The following is a 26277-nucleotide window of genomic DNA, read 5'->3' as shown; positions in this document are numbered from 1 at the left end:
TGAATGAATTAATCAGGATTAGAATAACCTATACTAGGTGTTAGTGTAAGTATAGCTTCATCACGTCAGTAAGTTTCACATTAGAAAGTTGGGTTTATATATGTACACCAAATAGCATAGGACGAGATATAACTATCTACATTAATCTGTATTAGGCAATACTATATAGTACTACAATAAGGGAACAAAATTAGGAAACATCCTATTGTTGGTATACTAAGAGGTAGTTCAGCCCAAATAGCCTAAGACTGGATATGAACATTATCCTAGGCTTAATTGACCCTTAATGGACGGATAGCTTCTCAGTAGTAATAACAGGTTTGGGGTAGTGGACAGATTGATCCTGTAGATAAGCAATATTAAGCGTCATCAATTTAGAAAGAATCAGGCAGGAAAGAGGTACCAATACATCTATAGCCCATAAATTTACTAATGGCAACTTATGCACTGGCTAAAATTAAGACTCGGCAGCTCATGCAAGCTTAGTAATTATTTTGACATCATTTTAGAAATTTGCTCATAAATATACCAAAGGGCTGTTGTTGGTTTCAGTTCTTGTCTTTTATGGTAGTATGTCAGTTGTAAGTGTAATTTTGCAAGGAAATGTGCAAAAAAATATTAGAAAAAACATGTACTACATATTAAAAAAGTTACTGAATCTTCATTCTCAGTAAATTTACGTAAATATTCTTCAACAAAGATGCTAAGAATTTGTTACTGATTTTATTTCTTATCTCTATCGATATTGCGTGAGCTATAATTATAATTTTAAAAAATAAAATTATTTACTAGAAAAAACATACAAGTTGGTAAAATTTACAATTGTCCTGTAAAAGAGGCCCCACAAGGGTTTGTTAATCGTCTTTTTCTACTTTTTGTGGAAGGTAGGGAAATTATTTTAGGTTTTTTCTTTCACCATATGCATTTGCATATCTATCTCTTTCCATTGATGTGTTCTTTTTTCATGAATTGGCTGACCCATCCCCTAAGGGTTAAATAACAGTTGTTACCACTAGGGGGCTGATGCTGATATAGTAGCCTACTGGCAAGGCTACATAATAGTGGAGTTTTTATGCAACCTATATCTACGTATATAAACCCAGGAAAGGGTGTTGCCTAACTAGATCAAGTAGGAACCCTCTTTCTAAAGGAATATCCTACCAATAGCAGTAGCCTAAACAACTGCATAGTTTACATCCTCAAAAGCTTTAAATACGTGTATAATAGGTAAGGACATGAAATAGGTTGAACAGGAACCCTCAAGGAAAGTCTCTATTCCTAGTTTAATGTACATTATTCTAGAAGCATTAAGTTAAAGCCATATAAAATGACAAATTTTTAATAAATTTGTATTTTTCATAGCTAACAAATCTGAGGTCTTAACAATAGGATAATAATCTTGTGCCAGCTGGAAACCGGTTAAAAACAATCAAAGATTGTAAACCAAGGAATCTGTGGAATCTGGCAACTCGTGCATATACGAGGTGGAAGCTGGTCACCGACCAAGGCATAGAACACCATGACGCGTCAGTCTTTCTTTGACCACCTTGAAGAGTAGTCGCTTGTGCTCTCCTTCCCAAGCCGGTTGTATTGTTTGTCCATGATTTCTTTGTTTCTGTGTTTGTGTGCCTTGTTGATTATCATGGAGCCCTCCAATTCTTCTGGGCCTCGTCAATGCAAGTGCCTGGGTATTTGGGGATTTCCATGCTCGAGGTTTTGGCTGCTATCATTACAGATCCCCATACTACATGCAGTAACTGCCAATCTTATTTTTGTACCATTATGTACTACTCCTTGCAAGGAATGTCGTTCCTGGCCTGCGTTGCAGTGGAGGGCATTCTACAAGAAGAGGGAGCATTGTAGAGTATCCACTTGTCCTTCTTGTGAGGGTTTTTCACCTCCTCATTTGGACGGTTCAGCATCCCCTTCTGCCAGAAACGTTCCCTCTGCGTTGGCTGTACCGATGTCTCCTTAACAAATTAGTATTATAATATATTGGTCCAAATGGTTGACAATTCAAATAAAAATTTTACAGAGCCAGTGCAAAAGAACTAACAGCCATATATGGCCGTCAAAACTAACTTCATCCTCAAAGAGTAAGTTAACATAGATTTCTAATAGAATCTATTACAAATATGGAAACTGTATGAGGAACTACACAGGTGTCCCTCATTAATAACCTAATACTGACTAGCTTCTTATACCAACTTGCTTTATATAACTGCAGGGTTGCCATTATACAGGATCCCAGTTCAAGTGTTCCGTATCAAATTGCTTGGTTCATGTTGTGCCAGTGGGTATAGCCCATACCACCTGCCATGGGTATAATCTTCTAACAAAAAAAACAAAAAAAAAAATTGCTGGTAATAGATATGTACCAAACCTGTAGTATAATTTTACTGCAATTATAAATGAAGTTGTATTTTTAAACCCAGCTCTGATAATTTACACAAAAAAAATCTTTGAAATTACACATACAAACACAAAAGCAATACTAGTAGATTTTAGGCTTTTTGTTGAAAACAAAAGCCAGAAAAGCCTGAAAGGTGCCAGATCAGAATCCAACAGTGGTTTAAGGTCCAACTTAGCAATGTAAGCATTTCGAGGGAAATGCTCATGGAGGAGCAGACCAGAATTTCCTTATGGCACTAAACCTAACAAATGACAAATCATCCATAAGCTTTGCTCTACTTTTGACAACACAGTAATACATTATGTGGAATGAACTGGCAAGACTTTGTTACATTGGCAGTTTTTTAGGGGGTGATTTCTGTCATCCAGGATTTTGTGTGGTCCAGCAGTGGTCTGATCACAAGGGTGCTGGTTTAGAGAGGTCTGTGACGCAGTCCTGTAATCAGATTATATACCTCGCCAACACCATATTACAGTACGGATCTCCAAAAAGCATGGGGAGGGGGGGGGGGGGGTAAATAAACTTGGTTTAATACCCTGAAGCATGACTCAACTGCTGTATTAGGGTCTTATACCTAAAAACTTACTGTACTCCACATTCTACCATACCTTTGTTTTTAGCAATATTTTCTAAGAAAATAATCTTAATTTGATATGCAAAATATAAACAAACTTTTACTGGCTCATCTGGAGTGGGAGGTTCCTAACTTTGAATTTATCTACTAATGAGCACATATCTTACTTCAATTTTAGTAAAATATGTAGAGACAAACAGAAACCACTAACACTAGGGTAGGAATATTATTTAACCTTTTAAACAAGTTATCTAGGAATATTATTTAACCTTTTAAACAAGTTATCTGAGATAATAGTTTCTAAAATTTACCTATATGCAAACACAAGATATAAGGAGTTAACAATGTGGCCATGCATTCACAAACTGCCAAATGGCATGCAAAAAGCGCAGACACAAAAAAAATGCTACAATAAAAAAATACATATCCCCAAGCAGGAATCAGGAACATTACAATTAAGAGAGGTTCTGAAAAAGTCAAGAACTATCTCCACGGTTTCAGTGCTTAATGCTACTTCATATTTACTGCTTGTCTGACCAGCTGTTCTCATCCATCACATCATACCAGCTTTCTCATTCATAACGTAATCATTGTCCTGCAATCTGGCCATGCACCCTAAAAATCTATGAATAAATTTCTTATTCAGAAAAGACAGCTAAAATTTGAAATCCACAGTAGATATTCTTTTTTGCTTTGTTGTTGTGATAGCCCCACCCACTACTGGGGGAAGAGAGGAACAACTTGCCAATGAACCTACAATTTGTTTATTCATTATGTCCTTGCAAGGGGAGGCAGGTGGGCCATTAACCCTTTCACGCTGATTGGACATATTAAACGTCTATATAAATTGTCTGCTGGGTGCCCACTGGACGTATGGTACATCAATATAAAAGTTTTTTAAAAAATTCGCAGAAAAATAGTTAAAGGACCACTAGGCGAAAACTTTTGAATCACGCGCCTTGGGGGATGATGGGAGCTCACGGATCAAGGCGTTGTTTTGTTTACAATTGTTACCCAGGCGCGCAAGCGCGAATTTCTTTCTTCTCGCACTAAAAAGCATCAGCGACACATCTCGGAAATTATTTCGTCACCTTAACATAATTTTTGCACCATTTTATATTAGCCGTTACATGAAGTATTATATATGAAAATGTGTGCAATTTCATGTAGAATACAATAAAAAAAACTCATGGTTGTAGCTTTTATCAGTTTTGAAATATTTTCATATAAATAACGATAAGTGCCAAAATTTCAACCTTCGGTCAACTTTGACTCTACCAAAATGGTCGAAAAACGCAATTGTAAGCTTAAACTTATATTCTAGTAATATTCAATCATTTACCTTCATTTTGTAACAAATTGGAAGTCTTTACCATAATATGATATTGTTATGATACAATAAAGTTTCATACATACTTACCTGGCAGATATATACTTAGCTAAGACTCCGTCGTCCCCGACAGAAATTCAAATTTCGCGCCACTCGCTACAGGTAGGTCAGGTGATCTACCGGCCTGCCCTGGGCGGCAGGACTAGGAACCATTCCCGTTTTCTATCATATTTTCTCTCTTCCACCTGTCTCCTGCGGGGAGGCTGGGTGGGCCATAATCGTATATATCTGCCAGGTAAGTATGTATGAAACTTTATTGTATCATAACAATATCATTTTCATACAATCAACTTACCTGTCAGATATATACTTAGCTGATTGGCACCCTTTGGTGGAGGGTAAGAGACAGCTACTACCTGATAGGTGGTAGACTTCGTGGGTGTTGCCCAGTAGTCTGCATCACCTCAAGAAACTTTAGCGAGATATATGATCTATGGCCAAGAGTTCTTGTGGGTCTGCCGATGGGGTCTTATCCGCTTACTCGGCAGAGCCTGAAAGGACTTTGTCAATGGGTGCTGATCCACTTATATGACAATACACCTTATGAAGGAGCATAAAACCAATCCCGACCACCTGATCCTAACCACGTTAGTAATAAAAGATTGTTCGAGTTATCCCCCCGAACTCTTCACAACAACCATAACTCAAAAAACACAATACGCACACATACATAAATTTTCAAAAAATTATACTCATCTAATAAGATATCACAAGAATTTCTTATTGAACAACAGTGACTGGCCGCCAGTGCGACACCAAGCCCTTTTTGTTAGAAGAGACTCTAGAACATATCTAAAAAGAAGGTAAGTATATACTTCAGATTGGTGTTGGCTCCCATACCCAGGATCGTATCCGCAGACACGAAAGGACCTAGAGAAAAACATTTCTCATAGGTCACACGAACGTCTCTCAAGTAATGAGATGCAAATACTGAGTTGCATCTCCAAAATGTTGTATCTAAGATGTTTTTAAGTGACATATTCTTTTGAACAGAGAGAGACGTCGCTACTGCCCTCACTTCATGAGCTTTCACTCTCAACAGTCGAAACTCTTCGTCAGGACAGATCTTATGCGCGTCTGTAATGACGTTTCTCACAAAGAATGCAAGAGCATTCTTGGACATCAGTCTTGTGGGGTCTTTTACCGCGCACCAAAGACCTTGTCTAGAGCCCCCCATCTGGTGTTTTCTCTGAAGGTAGAACTTTAGAGCTCTTACAGGACATAGAGACCTCTCTGCTTCTCTACCTACGAGACTCGATAAGCCTTTAACCTCGAAGGTCTTAGGCCAGGGATTCGCGGGATTCTCGTTTTTAGCTAAAAACAAGGCTTTAAACGAGCAAATAGCTGAGTCCCCCTTGAATCCTACTCTATCCTCCAGAGCATGTAGTTCACTAATTCTCTTTGCTGTAGCTAAAGATAATAGGAATAAGCATTTCCTAGTTATGTCTCGAAACGATGCCAGATGAGGAGGTTCGAACCTTTCGGATGACAGGAATTTGAGTACTACATCTAGGTTCCAGTTAGGAGGAACCGGTTCCTTAGACTTCGTAGTCTCAAAGGATCTTATGAGATCGTGGAGAACCTTGTTACTGCCAGATCTAATCCTCTATTCCTGAAGACTGCCGAAAGCATACTTCTGTATCCCTTTATTGTGGATACAGATAGATGAGATTCTTCTCTCAGGAACAGCAGGAAATCAGCAATTTCTGCTACAGAGGTAGTGGAGGTGGACAACTTCTTAGATTTGCACCACCTTCTAAAAACCTCCCACTTGGACTGATATACTTGTCTAGTGGAGGCTCTGCGGGCTCTCGCGATCGCGCTTGCAACTTTACGAGAAAACCCTCTCGCTCTGACGAGTCTTTCGATAGTCGAAAGGCAGTCAGAGCGAGAGCGGGGAGGTTTTGATGATACCTCTGGAAGTGTGGTTGTTTGAGAAGATCCATCCTTCTTGGGAGGGATCTGGGAAAATCTACCATCCACTCCACCACCTCCGTGAACCAATCTTGTGCCGGCCAAAAAAGGGCTATCAGGGTCATCCCTATCCCCTTTGAAGCCACAAATTTTTTCAAACTAGTCCCAGGATTTTGAAAGGAGGAAAAGCGTAGACGTCTACGTGAGACCAGTCTGGTAGGAAGGCGTCGACTATCAGAGCTCTGGGGTCTTCCACAACCGAGCAAAAGACTTCCAGCCTTTTGGAGAGGAACGTGGCGAAGAGATCCACATGAGGGGTCCCCCAAAGAGACCAGAGATCTTGACACACATCTTTGTGTAGGGTCCACTCTCTGTGAAGGACTTGGTTCCTCTGGGACGTCCAAAGCAGAAGATCTCTTGCAAGTTCGTAGAGGAACAAGGAGTTGATCCTCCCCCTCCTTGTTTCCGAATGTAGGCAAGTGCTGTGGTGTTGTCCACATTTACTTGAACTACTCCTTTGTTCGACACAAGAGGTTCTAGACTCTTCAGAGCCAGGTGTACGGCGAAGAGCACTTTATTTGCAGTTTTATGTGCCAGGACACCTGCGCTGCTTCCCAGGTGCCTGACACCTCCTTCGAGCCTAATGTTGCTCCCCCCCTAACCTTTCTCCGATGCGTCGGAGTACAACACTAGGCTTGGGTTCTGGATTTTCAGGGAGATTCCCTTGTTCTCCTTCAGAGGGGGCAACCACCATTCCAAGTGAGGTCTCATCTCCACTGGAATGGGAAAGGCGTCTGAAAAATGTCCGGTCTTCCAACTCCAAGACCTCTTGAGGAAGAATTGAAGTGGACGTAAATGAAGTCTTCCTAGCGGGAAGAACTGTTCGAGCGAGGAAAGGGTCCCTAGAAGGCTCAGCCATTCCCTCGCTGAAGTCTGTTCCTTCCCTAAGAAGAGAGAGACTTTCTGCAAGCCTTTTGCGATTCTCTCTTGCGAAGGAAATACTCGAAAACCCCGAGAAATCCATCTGATATCCCCAGATAGACTAAGTTCTGTCTGGGGGTCAGCTGTGACTTCTCGAGGTTTACGAGTAATCCCAACGATCTTGACAGGTTTAGGGTCAACGTAAGGTCCTCCAAACACTCTCTCTGATCTGGCCCTGATGAGCCAGTCGTCCAGATACAGAGAGATATTTACACCTTTGAGGTGAAGAAACCTCGCCACATTCTTCATCAGGCTTGTGAAGACCTGAGGAGCTGTGGAAAGGCCGCAAACACAAGGCCCTGAACTGAAAGGATCCGTTCCCCCCGTCATGAAAATGGAGGTCACTTCTTCGATGAAGGGTGAATCGGGACGTGAAAATAGGTGTCCTGGAGATCCAGACACACCATCCAATCTCCTTGGCGCATAGCCGCAAGGACTGAGGCCGAAGTCTCCATAGAGAACTTCTCCTTCTGAACAAATTTGTTCAGAGCGCTGACGTCTAGTGCTGGCCTCCAGCCCCCCCGAGGCCTTCGCAACCAGAAAAAGGCGATTGTAAAACCCCGGGGAGTTTTTGATCCAGTACTAGTTCTATCGCTCTCTTGTCCCACATCTGATCCACCTTCAGTCGAAGAGTATCCCTCAGCACAGGATCCTTGTACTTGGCTGACAGTTCCCGCCAGAGTTGAAGGTCAGGGGAGGACTGTCCAGGAAAGGGATAAGATATCCCTTCCTTATCACAGACATTGATGAGGCGTCCGTGTTGATACGTGCCCAGGACTCCACAAATCCCAGGAGCCTGGCACCTACTGGTGTTTGGAGAGAAGCATCACTTTCCCTTCTTAAAGGGACGGAAGGCAGATCTACCTCTCCTCTCAGGAGCCTTTCTTTTAGAGGGCGCTCTGGAGGGAGGGCCTCCTCGAAAGGGCTGAAGAGACGTACTCGGCCCTTTCTTCTCAACTACTGCTGCAGGTCTCTTCTTCCTAGATGACTGAAGAAGCAAGTCTTGAGTCTCCTTCTTAGTTAGTGATCGGGAAATGTCCTTCACCAACTGAGAAGGAAACAAAAAGTCAGATAAAGGAGAGTACAACAGAGCTGCTCTCTGAGAGTGCGAGACCGCTTTGGTCAAGAAAGCACTAAAAACTGTCCTTTTCTTGATCAGTCCTGCTCCAAATAAAGAGGAGACTTCTAAGGATCCATCTTGTACTGCCTTGTTAATGCACGACAGTATACAAAGGAGTACTTCCAGGTCGAGACCTTCAGCGTCATGAGCCTTCTTGAACATCACCCCAAGGGACCAATCTAAGAAATTAAAGACTTCCAACACGTGGAAGAGTCCCTTGAGGAGATGATCCAATTCCGAAATGCCCCAAGTCACACGGGCAGAGTTCAGTCCTTGTCTTCGAGACGCGTCTACTAAGGTAGAAAAGTCTGCTTCGGCAGAGGACGGGAGAGAAAGACCCATATTTTCTCCCGTTTGGTACCAAATGCCCCTTCTGCCAGCGAGTCTCGCTGGGGGCATGCAGAAGACCGTTCTGACAAGTTCCTTCTTGGTGTCCATCCAAGTATTAAGAGACTGAAGAGCCCTCTTCATGGAAATAGTAGGCCTCATTTTCAAGAAAGATGAGGATTTAGGCACCTTTGCGCTTGAAAACAGAGAGCGCGGAGAGGGAGGAGCGGCAGGAGTTAACGCGTCCCCATATTCCTCAAGAAGAAGGGCCGTTAAGACTTTGTAGCTGGAAAGTCCTTCTCTACCGCGAGCCTCGTCTTCAGAATTTTCGTCCATCTCGGGATCCAAATGAGAATCTCCAGCAAAAACAGGAAGTCTTCTATCCGAGGGAGACAAACTCCTTATAGGAGAGGGACTAAGAGAATGTACAGAGTCCCTCTTGACAACAGTAGACGTCTCACGTCTGGTTGGAGCATCAAGTCTGATAGAAGGATGACGCTTGTAAGACGCCTCGCGTTTGGTTGGCGCCTCTTGCCTAGCTGTCTCCTCGTATCAGGATGACGCCTCGCGCTCGGCTGGCGTCCTGGCTGGCGCCATGCGCCTGGCTGACTCCTCACGTCTGGAGGATGCCTCGCGCTCGGCTGGCGTCCTGGCTGGCGCCTCGCGCCTGGCTGACTGCTCTCGTCTGGATGACGCCTCGCGCTCAGCTGGCGTCCTGGCTGGCGCCTCGCGCCTGGCTGACTCCTCACGTCTGGAAGACGCCTCGCGCCTGGCTGACTGCTCTCGTCTGGATGACGCCTCGCGCCTGGCTGACTCCTCACGTCTGGAGGACGCCTCGCGCTCGGTTGGCGTCCTGGCTGGCGCCAAGCGCCTCTCTGAAGCTTCGCGTAAGGATGACGCTTCGCGCCCTGTTGACGTTCTGGCTGGCATCTCGTGCCTGTGCACGTATCTGGAAGACGTTTCTCGCCTAGAAGACGTCTCTCGCATGGGAGGCGTCCTGTCCGGAGCCTCACGTCTGTCACGCGTTTCTCTTGCACTAGTTCTGAAATGTACGTCCTCTTCTACATGTTTGAAAGAGGAAGCTTCATGTCTGGAAGGCGCCTCGCGCCTGGCTGGAGAAAGAGGACGAGACTTCTTGATAGGAAGCGCAAAGTCCTTCTTGCGCGTAGGATTCCTAGACAAACTCCTACCAATGAGGCTAGTTGTTCCTGCACAGCAAGTAGGATCCTAAAAGCTTAAAAAGAACCTCCCACCCCCGGCATCCTCCTCAATGGAGGGAGGAGAGACCTCGAAGGAGAACGATCCGACACATCCATATATGGAGACGTAGGCACAAACTTCGCCTTCTTGATCGAGGAGGGAGCTTCATCAGAAAAGCGCTCAGGGCTCGAGTTCAAAGAAGGTTCTTTCCAATGCCTTTTCAGAGGCCTGGAAAGATCCGAATCCTTCCACCCTCGTTTAGGTGAAGGAGAAGGCGAAGAAGAGAAGCACTCTCGCAGGACGCTTTTCCTAACGCGGTCCTGAGCAGTTTGATGTGAAACAGAACCTGCTGAAGGGACGTCTGACCGTTGGGGATTCTCCACGACCTCCTTAAGGCTTTCGACTTTCCTTCTCCTCTGGGCATGGGAGCTTGGAAGAGGTCTAGGCCTGGGAGCGTCGCAGAGACGATCAAACGCCCCCCCCACAACACTGGGAGCACTCACTTCACTGTGCATGTCACTGTCACTATCCTTACCTTTTAGGGCCGCCATTTAGGACCTCATCTTGTGGATAGTAGCCTTCAGGTCGGCGATTTCAGAGGCCGATTCTGAATGTAAAGCCTGTGAAAGTCCCGATATAGAGGGAGAATCAAAAACATTAGGATTAGGAGAGAGAGACTCAATAAAAGGCTCAATAGGCCTTGAACACACACCCTTTGATGCACGTCTCACTCTATCTCTTTCTAACTTCCTCAAGTAAGAAGTTAGAGTCTTCCATTCTTCAGCATTTAACCCCTCACATTCATGTCAGGTACTAGATGAAGAACATTCACACCCCCTACATTTACGACATACAGTGTGAGGATCAACCGAAGCCTTCCGTAACCTCACCTTGCAGCCTACATTCACACACATTCTCACACTAACACTTGAATCAGACATACTGAGAAAAATCCAAAAGAAAATCCAAATTCAGTCCACAGTAGCGAATGCCAAAAACACGATCCAGGTACGTCACCAAAAAGTCCGAAGAAACGATGATCAAATGCTTTGAAATAAGATTTCAGGTCAGGAGGTAGTAACAACAATGTTGATACCACCGGCAACAGAGAAAATATGATAGAAAACGGGAATGGTTCCTAGTCCTGCCGCCCAGGGCAGGCCGGTAGATCACCTGACCTACCTGTAGCGAGTGGCACGAAATTTGAATTTCTGTCGGGGACGACGGAGTCTTAGCTAAGTATATATCTGACAGGGAAGTTGATTGTATGAAAATTTCGATTTATGGTGAATTTATGAAAAAAAACTTTTCCTATGTCTACGCGGTAACTTCCAACAAAAATCAAAATTTTTTTGTCCGATTGTCGTAATGTTTGCACCATTTTAAATTAGCCATTACATAAAGTTTTATATATGGAAATGTGTGCAATTTCATGTTTTTCCTTGAAGGGGATAGAGTAGCCCTCTTTTAGGGCTTGAACAATCCACTGTTCTGCACCTCCTTTCCACCTTTCCCAGAACAGGTGGAGTCTGGCTTCCACTGGAGCACAGAGGACTTGTAAATAACTTTTTGGTTGCAAGTTTAGAGGTAAATTTCTTAATTGACTTACTGGTGAAGTGCACTGAAGGTCTAGTCCTGGAGGAGAATCTGACTCTTCCTTCCTGAAAGAGCTGTCTTTGTACGGTTTCCAATCTAGAGGATAAGACAGGAGGTTCTTTAGGCTGCTTGGAAGGTTGAGTTACTAGATCCTGTGTGGACTTTTCCTGCAGGGACGAGGCAATGTCGTTCAGTGTCCTGTAGAGACAGGAAACTCATGACTAAGGGAGAGCAAAAGAGCAGACTTCTGGGTAGAAGTGACTCCCTTCACAGTGAGAGAAACCCATAGCTCTTTCTCCTTCAGGACTCTCCAAGTAAAAAGGAAGGTTAATTCACGTGCTCTATCTCTGACTCCCTTATCTAAGCAAGAAAGAATGCTAAGTACATTCGCCATGAATTCTGGAAGAAGATGAGGGTATTCTTAATCCATAAAACGGCTCACTTCAAACAGCTTAAGCAGGTTATGTAATATGTGGTCTATTTCAGCTGACAAAAATATCACTTTAGCTATTGAAAATGCCGATCGCATAGCAGGATCAATGAGTGGAGAGAAGTCCCCTTGGGCAGAGGCAGTCACACCCAAAGAGGGAGCTCTTCCTGTGGCAGAGCAAAAACATCTCCTTTGAGAGATTCTTGCTGAAAGAAAAGTGAAGCAGGGCTTTCCTTGCTCTCTCTTTAATGAAAGCCAGTCGTTTGTTTCTCTTATGGCCTTCCTTGCAGAAGTCGAAAGCACTATCCTAAGAAGTAGTTTACTCTGATGCAGAGTTTGACTACTCATCATAAAAGTACTGTGGAGAAGCAATAGCTGCTGCTGGAGTAAAAAAGGTAGGATATGTCCAGAGGAGTAAAAATGGTAGGATATGTCCGGAGGAGTAAAAATGGTAGGATACGTCCGAAGGAGGTAACTGAGAAGCAACCTGTATGATGTGGAAGAAGAGTCCTCTTCTTCCTTAGGAACTTCTTCCTCTGCTGAAGAAACAGGAAACAAAAGTGCGTCTAAAGTCATGGGAGGTGCAGCAACTGATGTCTTCCCTGGTACACAGCTGCAGAGGACTGTCTGATGTGCCCAGCCACCTCTGTTGCTGATGCCTTACGAGAAAAGGAAAAGCCTACGCTCGCAAGAGATGGTGGGATAACAGCCAGCGTGAAGATGTAGAGACTGGACGGTTCCAGTTTCCAGTCGGTTACCGTTTCTAACGTGTGGCTGTACGAGAAGGTTGTGCCAAGGGGGAATCTCCCTTGGTGCTTCTGCAAGCAGAGCCAGCAGGTCCGGATACCAAACGGCCTGGGGCCATTTGGGAGCCACCAGGATCATCCTGAGATTCGGGGTGGCCAGCACTCGGCTGATAACCTTGCGAATCAGGCTGAATGGGGGGAAAGGCGTAAGCGAAGAGGGTGTCCCACGGGGGTTGAAGAGCGTCCTCTGCAGCTGCCCATGGGTCCGGCACGGCTAAAAAGAAAACCTGGAGTTTCCTGATGTGCCGGGTGGCGAACAGATCCACTACTGGACGCCCCCACAGGTTGAAGAGCCTTTCCGCCACGTCCTGGTGTAGGGACCATTCGTATCCGCCACGTCCTGGTGTAGGGACCATTTGGTCCTTATCACCTGATCCCGACGGCTGAGCTTGTCTGCTACTACATTCCTCTTGCCTGGAATGTAGCGAGCTGACAGCTCTACCGAGTGAGCCACGGCCCACTCGTGCACCTGTAGAGTCAACTGGTGCAATGGGAGGGACACTAGGCCCCCGTTTGTCGACGTATGCCACTACCGTGGTGTTGTCGCACATCAACACCACCGAGTGTCCCATCAAGCGGTCCCGGAACTCTTGGGGAGCGAGGAACATTGCCTTGAGTTCCAGGACATTGATGTGAAGGTGCTTGTTGTGATGGTCCCACACTCCTGCAGCCATCAACTCCTCCAGGTGTGCGCTCCATCCCTCGGTGGATGCGTCTGAGAACAGCAACATCTCCCCAAGGGGGGGGGGCAGAGAGGCACTCCTCTTAAGAGGTTCCTGTCGTCCAGCCTCACCTCCTCCGTGAGGGACACGGGGAAGTACGGTGGGTCCTGTGCCTGTGACCAACTCTCCTTTAGTCTCCACTGAAGAGACCGCACGACTTGCCATTGTTGAGCCGACTGTTCCTGCCGAGACAGGAACCGGTCGGCTGCCTCCCTGAATCTGCTGATCCGCGAGTCTGCGGGGGAAGACTCGCCCTGCTACAGTGTCGATCAGCATACCCAGGTACTTCATCCTCTGCTTGGGTTCGAGATCGGACTTCTCGAAGTTCACCACGATACCCAGATTGCGGCAGAACTCGAGAAGTCGATCCCTGTCCCGTAGCAACTGCGAGCGGGAGCAGGACTAACCAGTCGTCGAGATACCTCAGAAGACGTATCCCGGACGAGTGGGCCCAAGCAGACACAAGCGTGAACACTTCTGGGGCGGTTGAGAGATCGAAGCAGTGCCCTGAATTGGTACACCGTCCCGTCGAGGATGAAGCAGAGGTACTTCCTGGAGGATTGATGGACAGGTGTCATGAAATACATGTCCTTCAAATCCACTGAAAGCATGAAATCGTTCTCCCTGATAGAGTCGAGCACGGAATGTGCAGTCTCCATCGTGAACCGAGACTGACGAACAAATCGGTTCAGGGGAGAAAGATTATCACCGGGGGCCAGCCCCCCGAAGACTTCTCCTCCAGGAAAAGGCGGCTGTAGAAGCCCGGTGACCGATCCCTGACGATCTCCACAGCGCCTTTGCTCAGCATGGTCTTGACTTCCTGTCGAAGGGCTACGTCCTCAGATGTTCCCGGAATATAGGTCTGAAGATGGACCGGGTTGGAGGGGAGGGTTGGCCGAGATTCGAAGGGTAGCAGATATCCCTCCAGAAAGACGTCTGCTATCCAGGTCTCGGCACCGTAGTGCTGCCATGTTGCCCAATGGCTCACCAGGAACCCCCCCACTTCCAGCAGCAGGTGAGGGGGAACGCCGTCCCTAGCATTTCCCGCCTCTCTTCGACTTCTTCCCTGCACCTCCTCGTGGAAAGGAGGGCTGGGAGGGGGGCTGATAGCGACCTCCCCTGGCAGAAGTCGAAGGCAGTCTTTCCACGGGGCTTAGACGAGGCAACCGTCTTAGCAGCCGAGGAAGAAAAACCAAACTCTTAGGCTTGGCCGCAGTTGATCGAGGCTGCCCAGAAGCCTTCGAAACTGCCTGGTGTACCAGACGGTCACTGTCATCAGTGCAATGTCTTTCCACCGCAACGTCCATCATCTCTCCTGGGAAGAGAGAGGAAGAACTCCGTACAGGTCCGTTGCGAAGTCCTAATGCCGCCTCACGCCCAGCCGCCCTGGACACTCGGGTAAGGACTGTGTCCCGACGCCCAAGTACCAGGCTGGCTCACAGGTTTACCGTCTGGTGGGCGAGGTAGGGGATGGCCCTACCCCCAGACTGGCAAAGTCTCCTGAAAGCCAGGTCCCCTTCAGAAGTAATATTCCCGGAGGTGGACGTGACCTTGGACACTGTGAGGGACCACAGGTCCAGCCAGGAGACTGCCTGGAAAGCCGCCATGGCGGTGGATTCCAGGGCAAGTGCCTCCTGCTGCGAGAACCAGAGGTTCTCCGACAGGATCTGCTGCAGAGACACTCCCGGAGTTAGCCTGGCTAGCTCCGGGTTAACCTGTTTGGGCGGCATCGGATCCTCGGATGGCCCGTAGAATTTTCTCTGTCGCAGTAGAGGAGGAGGAAGTAGCTTAGACGACCTGCCAGACCAAAGCGAACCCTCCTGTCCGGACAAGCGAGTCCACCTGGCCTAGCACTGAGTCGGCCAGCTCCGATCGCGGCAGACCCACCATCACCCTGGGTTCCTTTTTAGGCCCCAAGAAAGACTCGAGCCGGGACGTGGGCTCATAAGGTGGGAGCGGCGATCCTTCCCCGAGGTCGTTGTGCTGAAGAATCAGCGCAATGACCTAAGCAAAATTCCTCTGGATCTCAGGAGTGACCGCATCTTGAGGAGAAGGACCGTCAAGCCCCTCCAGCAAGAACGACTCCCGAGACCCTCCTCCTTCAGGAGGAACAGCGACAGACCCCTCCCGGTCTCCTCCTGCCACTTGCGTGTACGACCTGGTCGATCAGAGGACTGTGCCTGGCACGTAGGGCGTCGTGGAGGGATCCGATCACTCCTTGTTGCCTCGCCCTTCCCGGTGTAACCCAAGGAAGTTGAAGGAACAGGAGAGGAAGACCTGACGCTCCCCCCCTCGCTCACTGGCAGAACCGGTGTGCTTGGGGGGCTGCATGCGATCGCCAACCCGCGGTGGCAATCGAGCTGCAGGCCTGGTCACACCGCTCCCCTGGGGCAAGCGGCTCCAGGGGAGAGGCTGGACTGAGAACAGCGGCCCCGGTCCCGTGTGTCAGGGGAGCTGCTGCTGGTCCCCCTATCTGTCCGGTCCCGGTGGGAGCGGCGGTCAGGGGACCTGCAGAGACCACTGTCGCGGTGGGACCGGTGTGTGTCCTCACGGCGCGTCAAAACCGCTGGGCCAGCCGGGCCTGGTTCCTGCAATCGAGGGGACCTCTTACCAGCCTCAGCCCGTGACCGGCCAGGGACCAGCACGTCAACCCTGGTAACCAGCTGGTCGCTGCGAGAGCGGCCGCTGGCCTGGCGAGAGTCACCTGAGCGGCTCTCGCCAGCCTTCCGCTCTGTGCCTTGGTCCTGGCGCAGAGCGAACTCGGACACCTGAGCCTTGGCGAACAAGAGGCCGAGCCGGAACCTGGTATAGCGGCAGCGCCCCTAGCACCAGGCGAGGAAGTACCGGTGTTAGCCGGTACCCCTCTGGTCCCCGTCATCTTCCTTGCCGAAGGAGACGGGCCCCACTCCCGAAGGAGCAGGAGGGCCAGCGGAAGAACCCCCCGTCCCACAGGAGTGAGACAGGCCCTTAGAAGTTCCTGAAGGAGCATTCTTAGGGGGGAGGAGGCAGCCTTCTTCTTCCTCGCTTGGAAGTCTTGGAAGTCGAAGGGGAAGAGGCGGCAGCAGGCGACGACGAAGACGACGACGACACCTTCCTCCTCTTCTTCATCATCAGCTCCCTCAGGACAGACATCAGGTCCTCCATCCAGGATGGAGCCGGGGCTGCTGTTGCCGAAGCAACAGGGCCCGGCTGCACCTGTCCGGAGGGACCAGCAGGAACAGCAGGCACAGCAGACAGGTCAGGTACAACAGGAGACGGGGCAGCAGCCAGCAACATCCTGGGTACCAGCGGAAGGTCCAGGGGAGAACTCTTCGGGTATCAAAAGTCAGGGGCTGGCAGCACGAAAAACCCGGGAGCGATCGGGCCCTGCACAACAGCCTTTGGAGTCACAGACATCACATGCGGGGTGTAGACCAAGTGAGGAGGGGCGGCGTACCCTGAGTCAAGACAGTGGTAGTAGTGGTGGTCACCGCTCCATGGGTGACCGGCACAGCCCCTGCCAGATGCTGGAGCAGCCCCTGGACGCTCGGCGTGCCCTGGAGCCCCAGCAACACCCACACCTGGCCAAGGTCATCACCCGCAGCAGGAGCACCTGAGGAAGCAACAGTCGGGTAATTAGGAGGGGTTCCCCCTTGTGCAGGGGGGGGGGGGGGCGAACCCCAACCCCAACGAACGGAAGGAAGACCCCGAATACAATTGCACATCGGGGTACCTCGCCCCCTCCTCTACGCTCGACGGATCGGGTGAAGAGAAGGACCGAGAAACCCCCCCCCCCCCGAAGGAGAAGGTGCCATACGCGTGAGCTGAGCTGGGGGCAGGAAAGAAGACGAAGTGTCCGTAACCAAGGGAGTCGTTGGAGAGCTTTCCAACGACTCCTTGGCAGGTCTACGCTTCTTCCTACCCTCGTACAGCACCCACTGCACCTCCGACCAATTTCAACACAAATTACATGGCTCGGCCCGAGAGCATTCACGCCCTCAGCACAGAGCGCAAAGGACATGAGGATCAATTTCTGGGAAGGAGCGGAAGACTTCGCACTTACGGCCCTCCAACCAGGGCACACACTGCGGCTGATGGGGGGGCGCGGGGATAGCTCCATTGCCCGAGGATCCATAATTCAATGTAATAAAAGAAATAAGAAAGTACGTACTTACAAAATCACTTTCACAACACTGACAAACCAAGTTGAAGAAACCAACAAACAACCAAAGCATACGACAATAAAGCGGGCAGAGAGCGATGACGAACACGTCCTCCAGCCACACGGCCAAAAGCAAAAGTGATTCTTCACCTCCCAGTCGCACGGCGCGCCCACTGTCGGACAAGAAGTTAACTACCGAACTCCCTTGTTTGAAGCTTACGACCATTCCAGCTGCCGCTAGTTACCTTCCTATTGTTAAAGGACCGATGGTTTGTAATACGTATCAGAACAATTGTTTATTTTAATTCATGTCTATTATCCCTTTTTTGCAACCAAATTAACCCTGAAAAATTACAGATATTTCTAAATTAGATACACTCCAATTTTTCTAGCCTTGTCATGGCCGAGACGACGGCAAAATTTAATCGCTGCCAATTTACTGGAGTTTCACACATATGCCGATGCATTTACAAACTGTTTCCATGAATTCTAGTTGTCATAGTAATGCAATAATGATAAAATTGCTCTAATACATATATATACTACAAATAAATACGCTAATTTCACTTATTTCTCCCGTTTTGTTTAAGTCTTATACCCAGTTTGGAGGGTAAACACATAGCAATTGGCAACACTGATAAACAATAGGAGCGCGCGAACAACACCGTAGGTATTGTTCACAGCAAAACTGTTGATATTTGAGTCAGGAATCCTGTTAATTTTCAAAAACGAATATTTTCAAATTAATTATCATGAACATGTAAATTAAACTATGCAATTCATGACCTTATACTGTTGTTTCACAATTTATTTAAATAATTATCTAGTGCATGCTTCTTTCTACCAAAAAATTGAGTTTCCTTGGATACCAGACAGTTGGTGTCATTGTTTACGATTGTTGTGAAGAAAGTGCCCCAGTGTCTATAGATACAAGTGGTGTGCGGATTTAGCACATGGAATGGAGAGTTTATTGACACAAGAGACTCCGCAAACGGTGAGATAGTGTCAATCTTCTAAATTTTTGGGGTTTTAATAAGTAAAAATTTTGAAAGCGCCTTGGAGGTATGTTTGCACTGCGCATAGCTAAACTTTCCTTAACCTGTTTAATCTTAAAATATGACCTTGATTCCTAACTTTGGAGAAACTACTTCAAAAGGATAGTAGAGGTCTCGAGTTGTTGCTCTCGCCACCGATGACTCACGACTGGTGCTCATCTCCAGTGTCATGAGATGTTAGAAAGTACTTTTTCAAAGGGTGGGTCCACACACGGCCAAAACTGGATCAGCTAGTCCAGTTGGTCATTTCCCCTAAAGCACGAAGCGCCGTTCCACCACGTTCTTACTAACAGCACACAATAACAAGAAAACCAGCTGTCCGCAGATCTGCACTCGCTCCCAAAAATAAGCAATTGCTACTTGTGGCAACCTAATTTAGGTTAAGTAAACAAGATCTGGTTAGGACCTGGCATTCTAAGAAAGATTAGGTTTGTTTGTGTAAATGTAAGTAGCCTAGATCTAGGGTACCTATCCGCGGCGGCCCAGACTACAGCAGTTGCGGTTTTTCTACGCAGTTTTACCTACTGAACAATTATTTTAAGTAATATTTATTCGGACGACTGTAATTAACCCCCAGGGGCCAGTACTAAACACGGCGAAATACATTGGACGCCCCAATCCCTAGCGAATGTCGTATCCGCGGTTACGTTTCTTGCAGGGTAATTCTAAAGAATAGTTCCACACGAACTGCAAGGAACGTAACCACGGATACGACATCCGCTAGGAATTGGGGCGTCCAATGTATTTCGCGGTGTTTAGCACTGGCCCTTGGGGGTTAATTACAGTTGTCCGAATAAATATTGCTTTAAATGCTTGTTCAGTAAGTATAACATAGGAAAGCGTCAATTGCCATAGTCTAGGCCACCGCGGATTGCTTCTGTAGAAATACCATAACCTAGTCCAGTCATAACCATATGCACATTCAACCCACAAGTTTAAAGTAACTCAGCCTAGTAATCTGATTGGCAGGTCAATCTCTCAGTAAACACTATATTTCTTAAATAGGTACATTAGGATAGCCTAACTGATGTATCTCCCCACCACTGGCTGAAGTAAACTTCTTATGTAGAGTGGCAGGTCAGTCACTCAATGATTATAGGGTAAAAAACCACATGGTACAGGGGTGGATCATGTACGATCAATGTGTACATCCCCAAGAAAAGTACATTATAACGCGTCCTGACACCGGAGTAGAGGTCTTTAGCTCCGTTTCTCACCAATAACAAGTCGCGTCTGATGCCCATCTCCAATGTCAGGACGCGTTATACCTAATGTACTTTATTAGGGGTTGTACACATTGATCGTACATGGTCCACCCCTGTACCATGCGGTGTTTTACCCTAAATCTTCAATCAATTTGCATTTTTCATAACTGCAACCTTCCGTTTGGTACCCAGCAGTTCTGTTCCATGCCATATGGGCAGTTTTTAGGGATGAATGTAAAATCAAAAAATAGGCAGTAGCTAAATATAGGCTAAGCATAAAAGATTGCCTTTCAAACATAAACAAAACAGTAAATACTATAAACAAATGGCAAGCAAAAACATAAAAAGCTTGGTAAATACTTCAGTTGGTGAGTGGAGGAACCTGTCTGCGGAGGGGAGTAGGTTTTCAATTTTACAATGTTTGGCATGGAAAGATATATTACAATATTACTCTTTCCAATAAAAATACATTAGAGAGAATGGACCCTATGATGAGCTTTAAAACATAAACAAAACAGTAAATAGTAATATGGCGGATCTAGGTAATAACTCCGTGTCGGGTATTTCTTTGGAAATAAGTTTCATATAATAATTGGGTTGCTTCTAAAGAATTTACCATTATTTTTGGGGGGTCAACTGTAATTAACCCCCAGGGGCTAGTACTAAACAGCAAAATACATTTGACAGCCCAATCCCTGGTGGCTGTCATATAGGCTATTCGCAGGAATATTCCTTGCAACCCATGCAGAGTTATTGCCTAGAATTACCAATACTATAAACAAATGGCAAGCAAAAACAAGCTTGGTAATTACTGCAGTCTGTGAGTGGAGGGAACCTGTCTGCAGTGGGTAGTAGATTTTCAGTTTTACCACTACGGGTTTGGCATAGAAAGATAGGCCATAGGCTTGTATATTACACTTTCCCATAGGAATACATTAGAGAATGGACCTCTGATGACTGATGGCCAACCAGGAGAAATGTGGGAATACCCTAAGCCGTCCTCTGTAAAAACACCGCTTGAAAAAACATACCGTCAGCATGGGTCGACTTCGTCAACATGGTTAAGGCAGACTTCTTCCCCCGTACAAGTTCATTCATCACCACTGGGTACAGGATTTAGGGCCGTCTTTACACTCAAAACACTAAAGCAAATACACAGGTGGAATGACTCCTTAAAAGTAACATGCCACATCAACGGTCAGTCAGCTAAATCGTCAGCTGCGGTGAGCCTTCACTGCCAGGCTTGGCAAAGACGATGAGGCAAAGGCTCCTAACAGTCACAACCTAGTCTCCACGGGTCACGTCCTTTAAAGCCTTGACACCAAGAATTCAATGAAACGTGAGAACGGAAGGCGAAAGAAATTAAAAGTAACATGTGCAGAACAGCAGAAGACAAACATTAAAGATAAGAAGCACAAAAGATTATTCTTGACGTACCCATTAGTGAAGGGACGCCAGAAGAAACCACCACTAGAGGCCAAAGTTTCAGTCACCTGCCTAACCTACCTAGCTTACAATCTACTTATGCTTGTTCGCTTCAAGCACTTGTAGACTATTCTGGACACTTGCCTATAAATACTTATATATTTGGATGTTTAAACTGCGCTCAACAATGGCCGGACGGGACGCGATCTTCGTTAGAGCTTTAGTCAATTGAGCATCAGTGTATTTACCAACTAAATATTAAAAGACTAATTTTTAAGTTTTGCTTGCAAATCATATTTATTAATAAATAAATCTACTTTCTATATTCAAATTCTGAATGTATTTATATTTCTATGTAATATTTTTAAAATTTAAATGTTCAGCTGACTAATTTCTCGTTCCCGCGTAAAGGAGTCAATTTGTTATGGCGGTTTTGATTATCGGAGACCTAATCATCTTTTCATTATCTGGGGAATATCACCACTTCCAGTTGCATGCGTCAGAATATTAGGTAGGTATATATAAAAATGTATCACACGACATGTTGATAGCTGTAATGAATATTGAGATGGGGCTGGGCCAATCTTACAGAAGTAAAGAGTTGAGCTCTTTGACGGCTCTCCTAAGTAAATAGTGTTTATGAACGCAGGCGAGAATAGGCATTTTTATAGTCATATATATATATATATATATATATATATATATATATATATATATATATATATATATATATATATATATATATGTGTGTGTGTGTGTGTGTGTGTGTGTGTGTGTGTGTATGTATATGATTTTCCACGTGTGCGTATCCGAGTCTGTGTATAGAGAGGAGAGAAAAAGAATCATTTTCCCTAATATGAAATGGGTCTTGGGAAAAATAACACTATTGACACTAATATTCATTATGTTAACGGCTGATTCGTGGATGAACCGACTGTGTAGAAAAGTTCCATGTCACTACTCGCTTTAAACACCTACACAGGCCTGTACTCATAGTGTTTAACTGTGTGGGCGGTCGTTTTTCCAAAATTGGACCTTTTCTTCTATAAATGTCAATGCATATATACTTATATACAATACGAAATACTTGAAAATGTTGTTTTAGTTACATTAAGAAGAACAAAAATTTGGGTGTGCGGTCTATGCCTTTCTACCAGATTAGATGTTATTCAGCTACTGACTGGATTACAGAATTTTACTTACAATCATTTACAAATACGGTGGCCTCTATCATATTCCTATTATCACTTGTATTTCCTACTACTAAAAAATGATGGATATGTTTAATAACAAAATTTATATAAAAAAAAAGACACCGAAAAACAAAGGATTGTTATTTATCACTTTATAAGTGCAGTACAATGAAAAGGATAGTCACAGAAAATATGGACTTCCAGAAATTTTGGGGGGGTCCTTTGACTTCCAACCCGCCCCTACCCGCCTCGGTACAGGCCTGCTACACAGGTGGCACATCAGCAGTGTGGCAAACATCCTTACCCACTGCCACGTTTACACCTGTAATTTGCACACACTCGGCTGCCTATGATATTAAAGCATTCCTTTCCTGATACCCCAAGTGTATTATTTATCCATCACTTTCCGTGTCATTCTCTTGCCGTCTCTCCTGACATCTCTGCATTGCACACTCTTTCCACCAAACCATCTCAAACTACTTTAATTCATCCTCTCAGCTATGATAGGCTTCGTATACTGCTTCTGCGCACATGTTTTTATTACCTTTAAGTTTCTTTTTACACACCTAATTTATCGCAACAGATTCAACCTTATTCCTTTCATTTGCATTCATACTTCACTTCCAAAAAACCCCGTTCACATTTCCGCCTTGGCTTCCGTGGACGTTGTTTGTCTTCCAGTCTTTTGCACGCACCTTGCTTTTCTCTTTCTTCGCCTATTATCAGTTTAGCGTCATCATTATATTTGCTCCTAAATGCCTGTATGAAACAAATTGCTTACATTCTTCCACGATACAAATTAACATTTATTACTCAAGCTTCCTGGCTTCCATAATTCTCCATAATCTTGCTCTTGTTCATATTCACTCTCAACTTCTCCTGCGACATTTGCAGGTTCTTTCACTATAGTTTCTGCAGTTTCTCTTCTCTAGCCCCGCCTTCCTATAGCATTACACGCCAAACTCCATTCATGACTCATTTTGTTTTCCCACAACTTTGCACCTACATCCACTGATCCAGGGGCGTTATTTGGGAGGGGGCAACTGCTCCCCAAGACTCAAGTTGCCCCCCCCCCCCCCGCAAAGCCTCAACTTGCCCCCCTCACCCCCAAGCCCCAAGAAGTAGCGGCATGTTTTCTTTTTAATTGTGCAATCATAAGTATACGAAATTTCTCGGAAATATTACGTTTCTTGATCCTTGCTACTAGCTACCAGTGATGAGATAAACAAACAGAAGTGGGAGTATATAATTTCTGCTGAAATACCTTGCTCATGTAGCTTCAAATAACACAAAATAGCTAAAAAATAAAGAAAAAATAAAAACCAGCTGATTAGGTTCGCTTCCCTCGCCCAAAACCGTCTTTGCCACCACACCCCCCCCACAAAAAAAAAAAAAAAAAAAAAAAATAACCCACCCCAACAAAAATCTGAAATGGCGCCCCTGCACTGAACCACGATATATCATCGACCTCTCTCTGACGACTCACATCCTTTCATCTATAAAGATATTAAACGGCCATTGGACATAACACGCCCTTGTCTTAGCCCACTTGAACAGTAAACCAATCACTCTCCTGTTTACGCACTTCAACACACTTAATTTGCTTCCATATAAAAAAAATTAAGTGTGTTCAACAAATATCTTCCCTAGTAAGAATCCTTAACATCATCCACATTATCTCTTTCCGTATGTTCATTTATCTTTCTATATAGAAACGCATATGTATTAAATCTGTAATTTTTGTTTGTATCTACTTTTTAGTATTTTGCAGTTTAACTTCTATGTATAGAGGATTCACTCCAGTGTATTTTATGCCGCCAATAAAAGCTTTATTTTATATATATATATATATATATATATATATATATATAATATATATAATATATATATATATATATATATATATATGCAGAAGCTAGGTCTATGCATGCCTTTAAATAAATGGGGATGGATACAATCCAAAATGATGTAAAATCCTCTGTAGTTTATAAGATATATATTTCTTGTACAGCAACTTATAGCTTTCGACCATCAGCTGTGGTCTTGTTCACTAACATTTTAGTGAACAAGACCATAGCTGATGGTCGAAAGCTATAAGTTGCTGTGCAAGTAATACATATTTTATAAAACTACAGAAGGATTTTACACTATTGTGGATGTATCCCCCCCCATATATATATATATATATATATATATATATATATATATATATATATATATATATATATATATATAACCATATTCCTTAAGGAAAATTTGGTGGATTGTGGATAGACCACATTTACAGACAACTTATCAAATACAGCCATATCATACATGTACACACACAGAACCCATCAGCAGCTTGTCAGGCTCCTGAGCACTCACACCATTCACCACTATTATCTCGCATGCAAGAAATATTGTGACAATGTTATGCCTTAGAGACACCACTGGTCATTCTCTGATATTTTTATTTGTCATACATTTTATTCAATACGTTTACCCAGAAGCAACTAAAGTCATAACTAATATGTTTTCTCTTCAACTATAGGAAATGCATTTTGTTACTGAGGTGCAGGAAAGTAGCAGTAGTTGCTGTTACTCAACCCTTCTAGAGTGAAAGTGAGGGTTTAGCCGATGTTACCATTTTAGCGCAGCAGATAAGTAGAAGAATACTGCAGTTTGTGATACAAGCATGAAATTTGGCACAAGTGCTCATTTTAAACCCCTCTTTTGAAAAAACAGGGTGTCCACGCAAATATTCAATATGGCCGCAACTTCTAAAGATGGCCGCTACTTGTTTCGATTCTGACACGGAGTAAATCATTGTTGAAATCATTATGTATTATTCAGATAATGTCTTCCTGAGTAAAAAAGATAATTGAGGATATCACCAGAGCTCCTACTACTATATTTACTACTGTGATAAAGATGGCGTACATAATGGCTGTAATGAACATTTTGCGTGATGACTCTGCAGCTGAGAAAGATTGACATGAACTTTTTATCTATGCCTACATTTATGAGGCCAGAGAATCTTTTTACAGCATTTGTATTGTGCTATTATCAATATTACATCTTGAAAAGGGACCCCATAATGCTACTGAAAAGTATACAAGCTCAAGACTATGATGGAGTATGATAACAAAGTATCTTTAAGATCTTATGTTCGAGCACGGTCTCAATGTCTTTTTTAAGCCTGAAATGAACACAAGATTTTAAAGATGCATAGTGTCACCCTTTAGTGTACGAAATTTTCATGCAGATGTATCTGAAACATCATTTGGACCTCACATTTGCTGCTACACAAAGCTTTGCATGTTAGCCCAAGGCTGTAGCATTTGCATCTGTCACGGCAACCACACTGCAGCCACACTTTGTAAGCTGTTTACAACACTTTGCAATGGGGGAGGTGGCTGTTCAGAAGACTTTCCAGTCATCTCCATTCTTTTCCCAACCCCAGTCAGCTCGACTCTGTGTTTCTGGATGTCCCTAAATTGCCTTACTCCATACACAACCTGCCTGATATTCTGAACGTTTGGTGTGTTGAAGCAGAGCTGCTCTGGTTGGAGGGATGGCTTCATGTGGTCTCTGCTTTCTGGCAAACATTTCAAGTCTGGCCTCGTCCACACTGTCAACAGTGCGTGACCTGTCATACATGAGAACCACAAACCTTTTCATATCTTCAAATCACCATCTTCGATGGTTAGTGGGTACTTGCCGAGTTTGGAAAAAACTGGGGTGGCTTCTGGAAAAATGTACATGTCTGCAATGCTTTTTTCTTTTTTTTTTTTTTTTTTTTT

The 26277-nt window shown here is 45.0% G+C and overlaps 1 protein-coding gene across 4 annotated transcripts in view; it reads right to left on the bottom strand.

Moving 5' to 3' along the window:
- The window catches only part of LOC135195673 (chromobox protein homolog 1-like), a 76114-nt gene extending 54558 nt beyond the window's left edge, over positions 1–21556 (bottom strand). The window contains exon 1 of one of the 4 annotated variants that reach the window (XM_064222062.1): positions 21444–21556. Coding sequence is in view for 2 of the 4 variants with exons in the window: in XM_064222060.1 (XP_064078130.1) it covers positions 20906–20972 (67 nt within the window). In the remaining 2 variants the exon portion in view is untranslated. Of the gene's footprint in view, positions 1–20905; positions 21096–21311 lie in introns of those variants that run through there. The other 3 variants (XM_064222061.1, XM_064222063.1, XM_064222060.1) reach the window with 3 other exon arrangements.
- Between the last annotated feature and the right edge of the window lie 4721 nt (positions 21557–26277).

Source organism: Macrobrachium nipponense, chromosome 16 (assembly GCF_015104395.2).
Source record: "Macrobrachium nipponense isolate FS-2020 chromosome 16, ASM1510439v2, whole genome shotgun sequence".
NCBI lineage: Eukaryota > Metazoa > Arthropoda > Malacostraca > Decapoda > Palaemonidae > Macrobrachium > Macrobrachium nipponense.
This window is presented reverse-complemented; position numbering and strand designations above follow the sequence as displayed.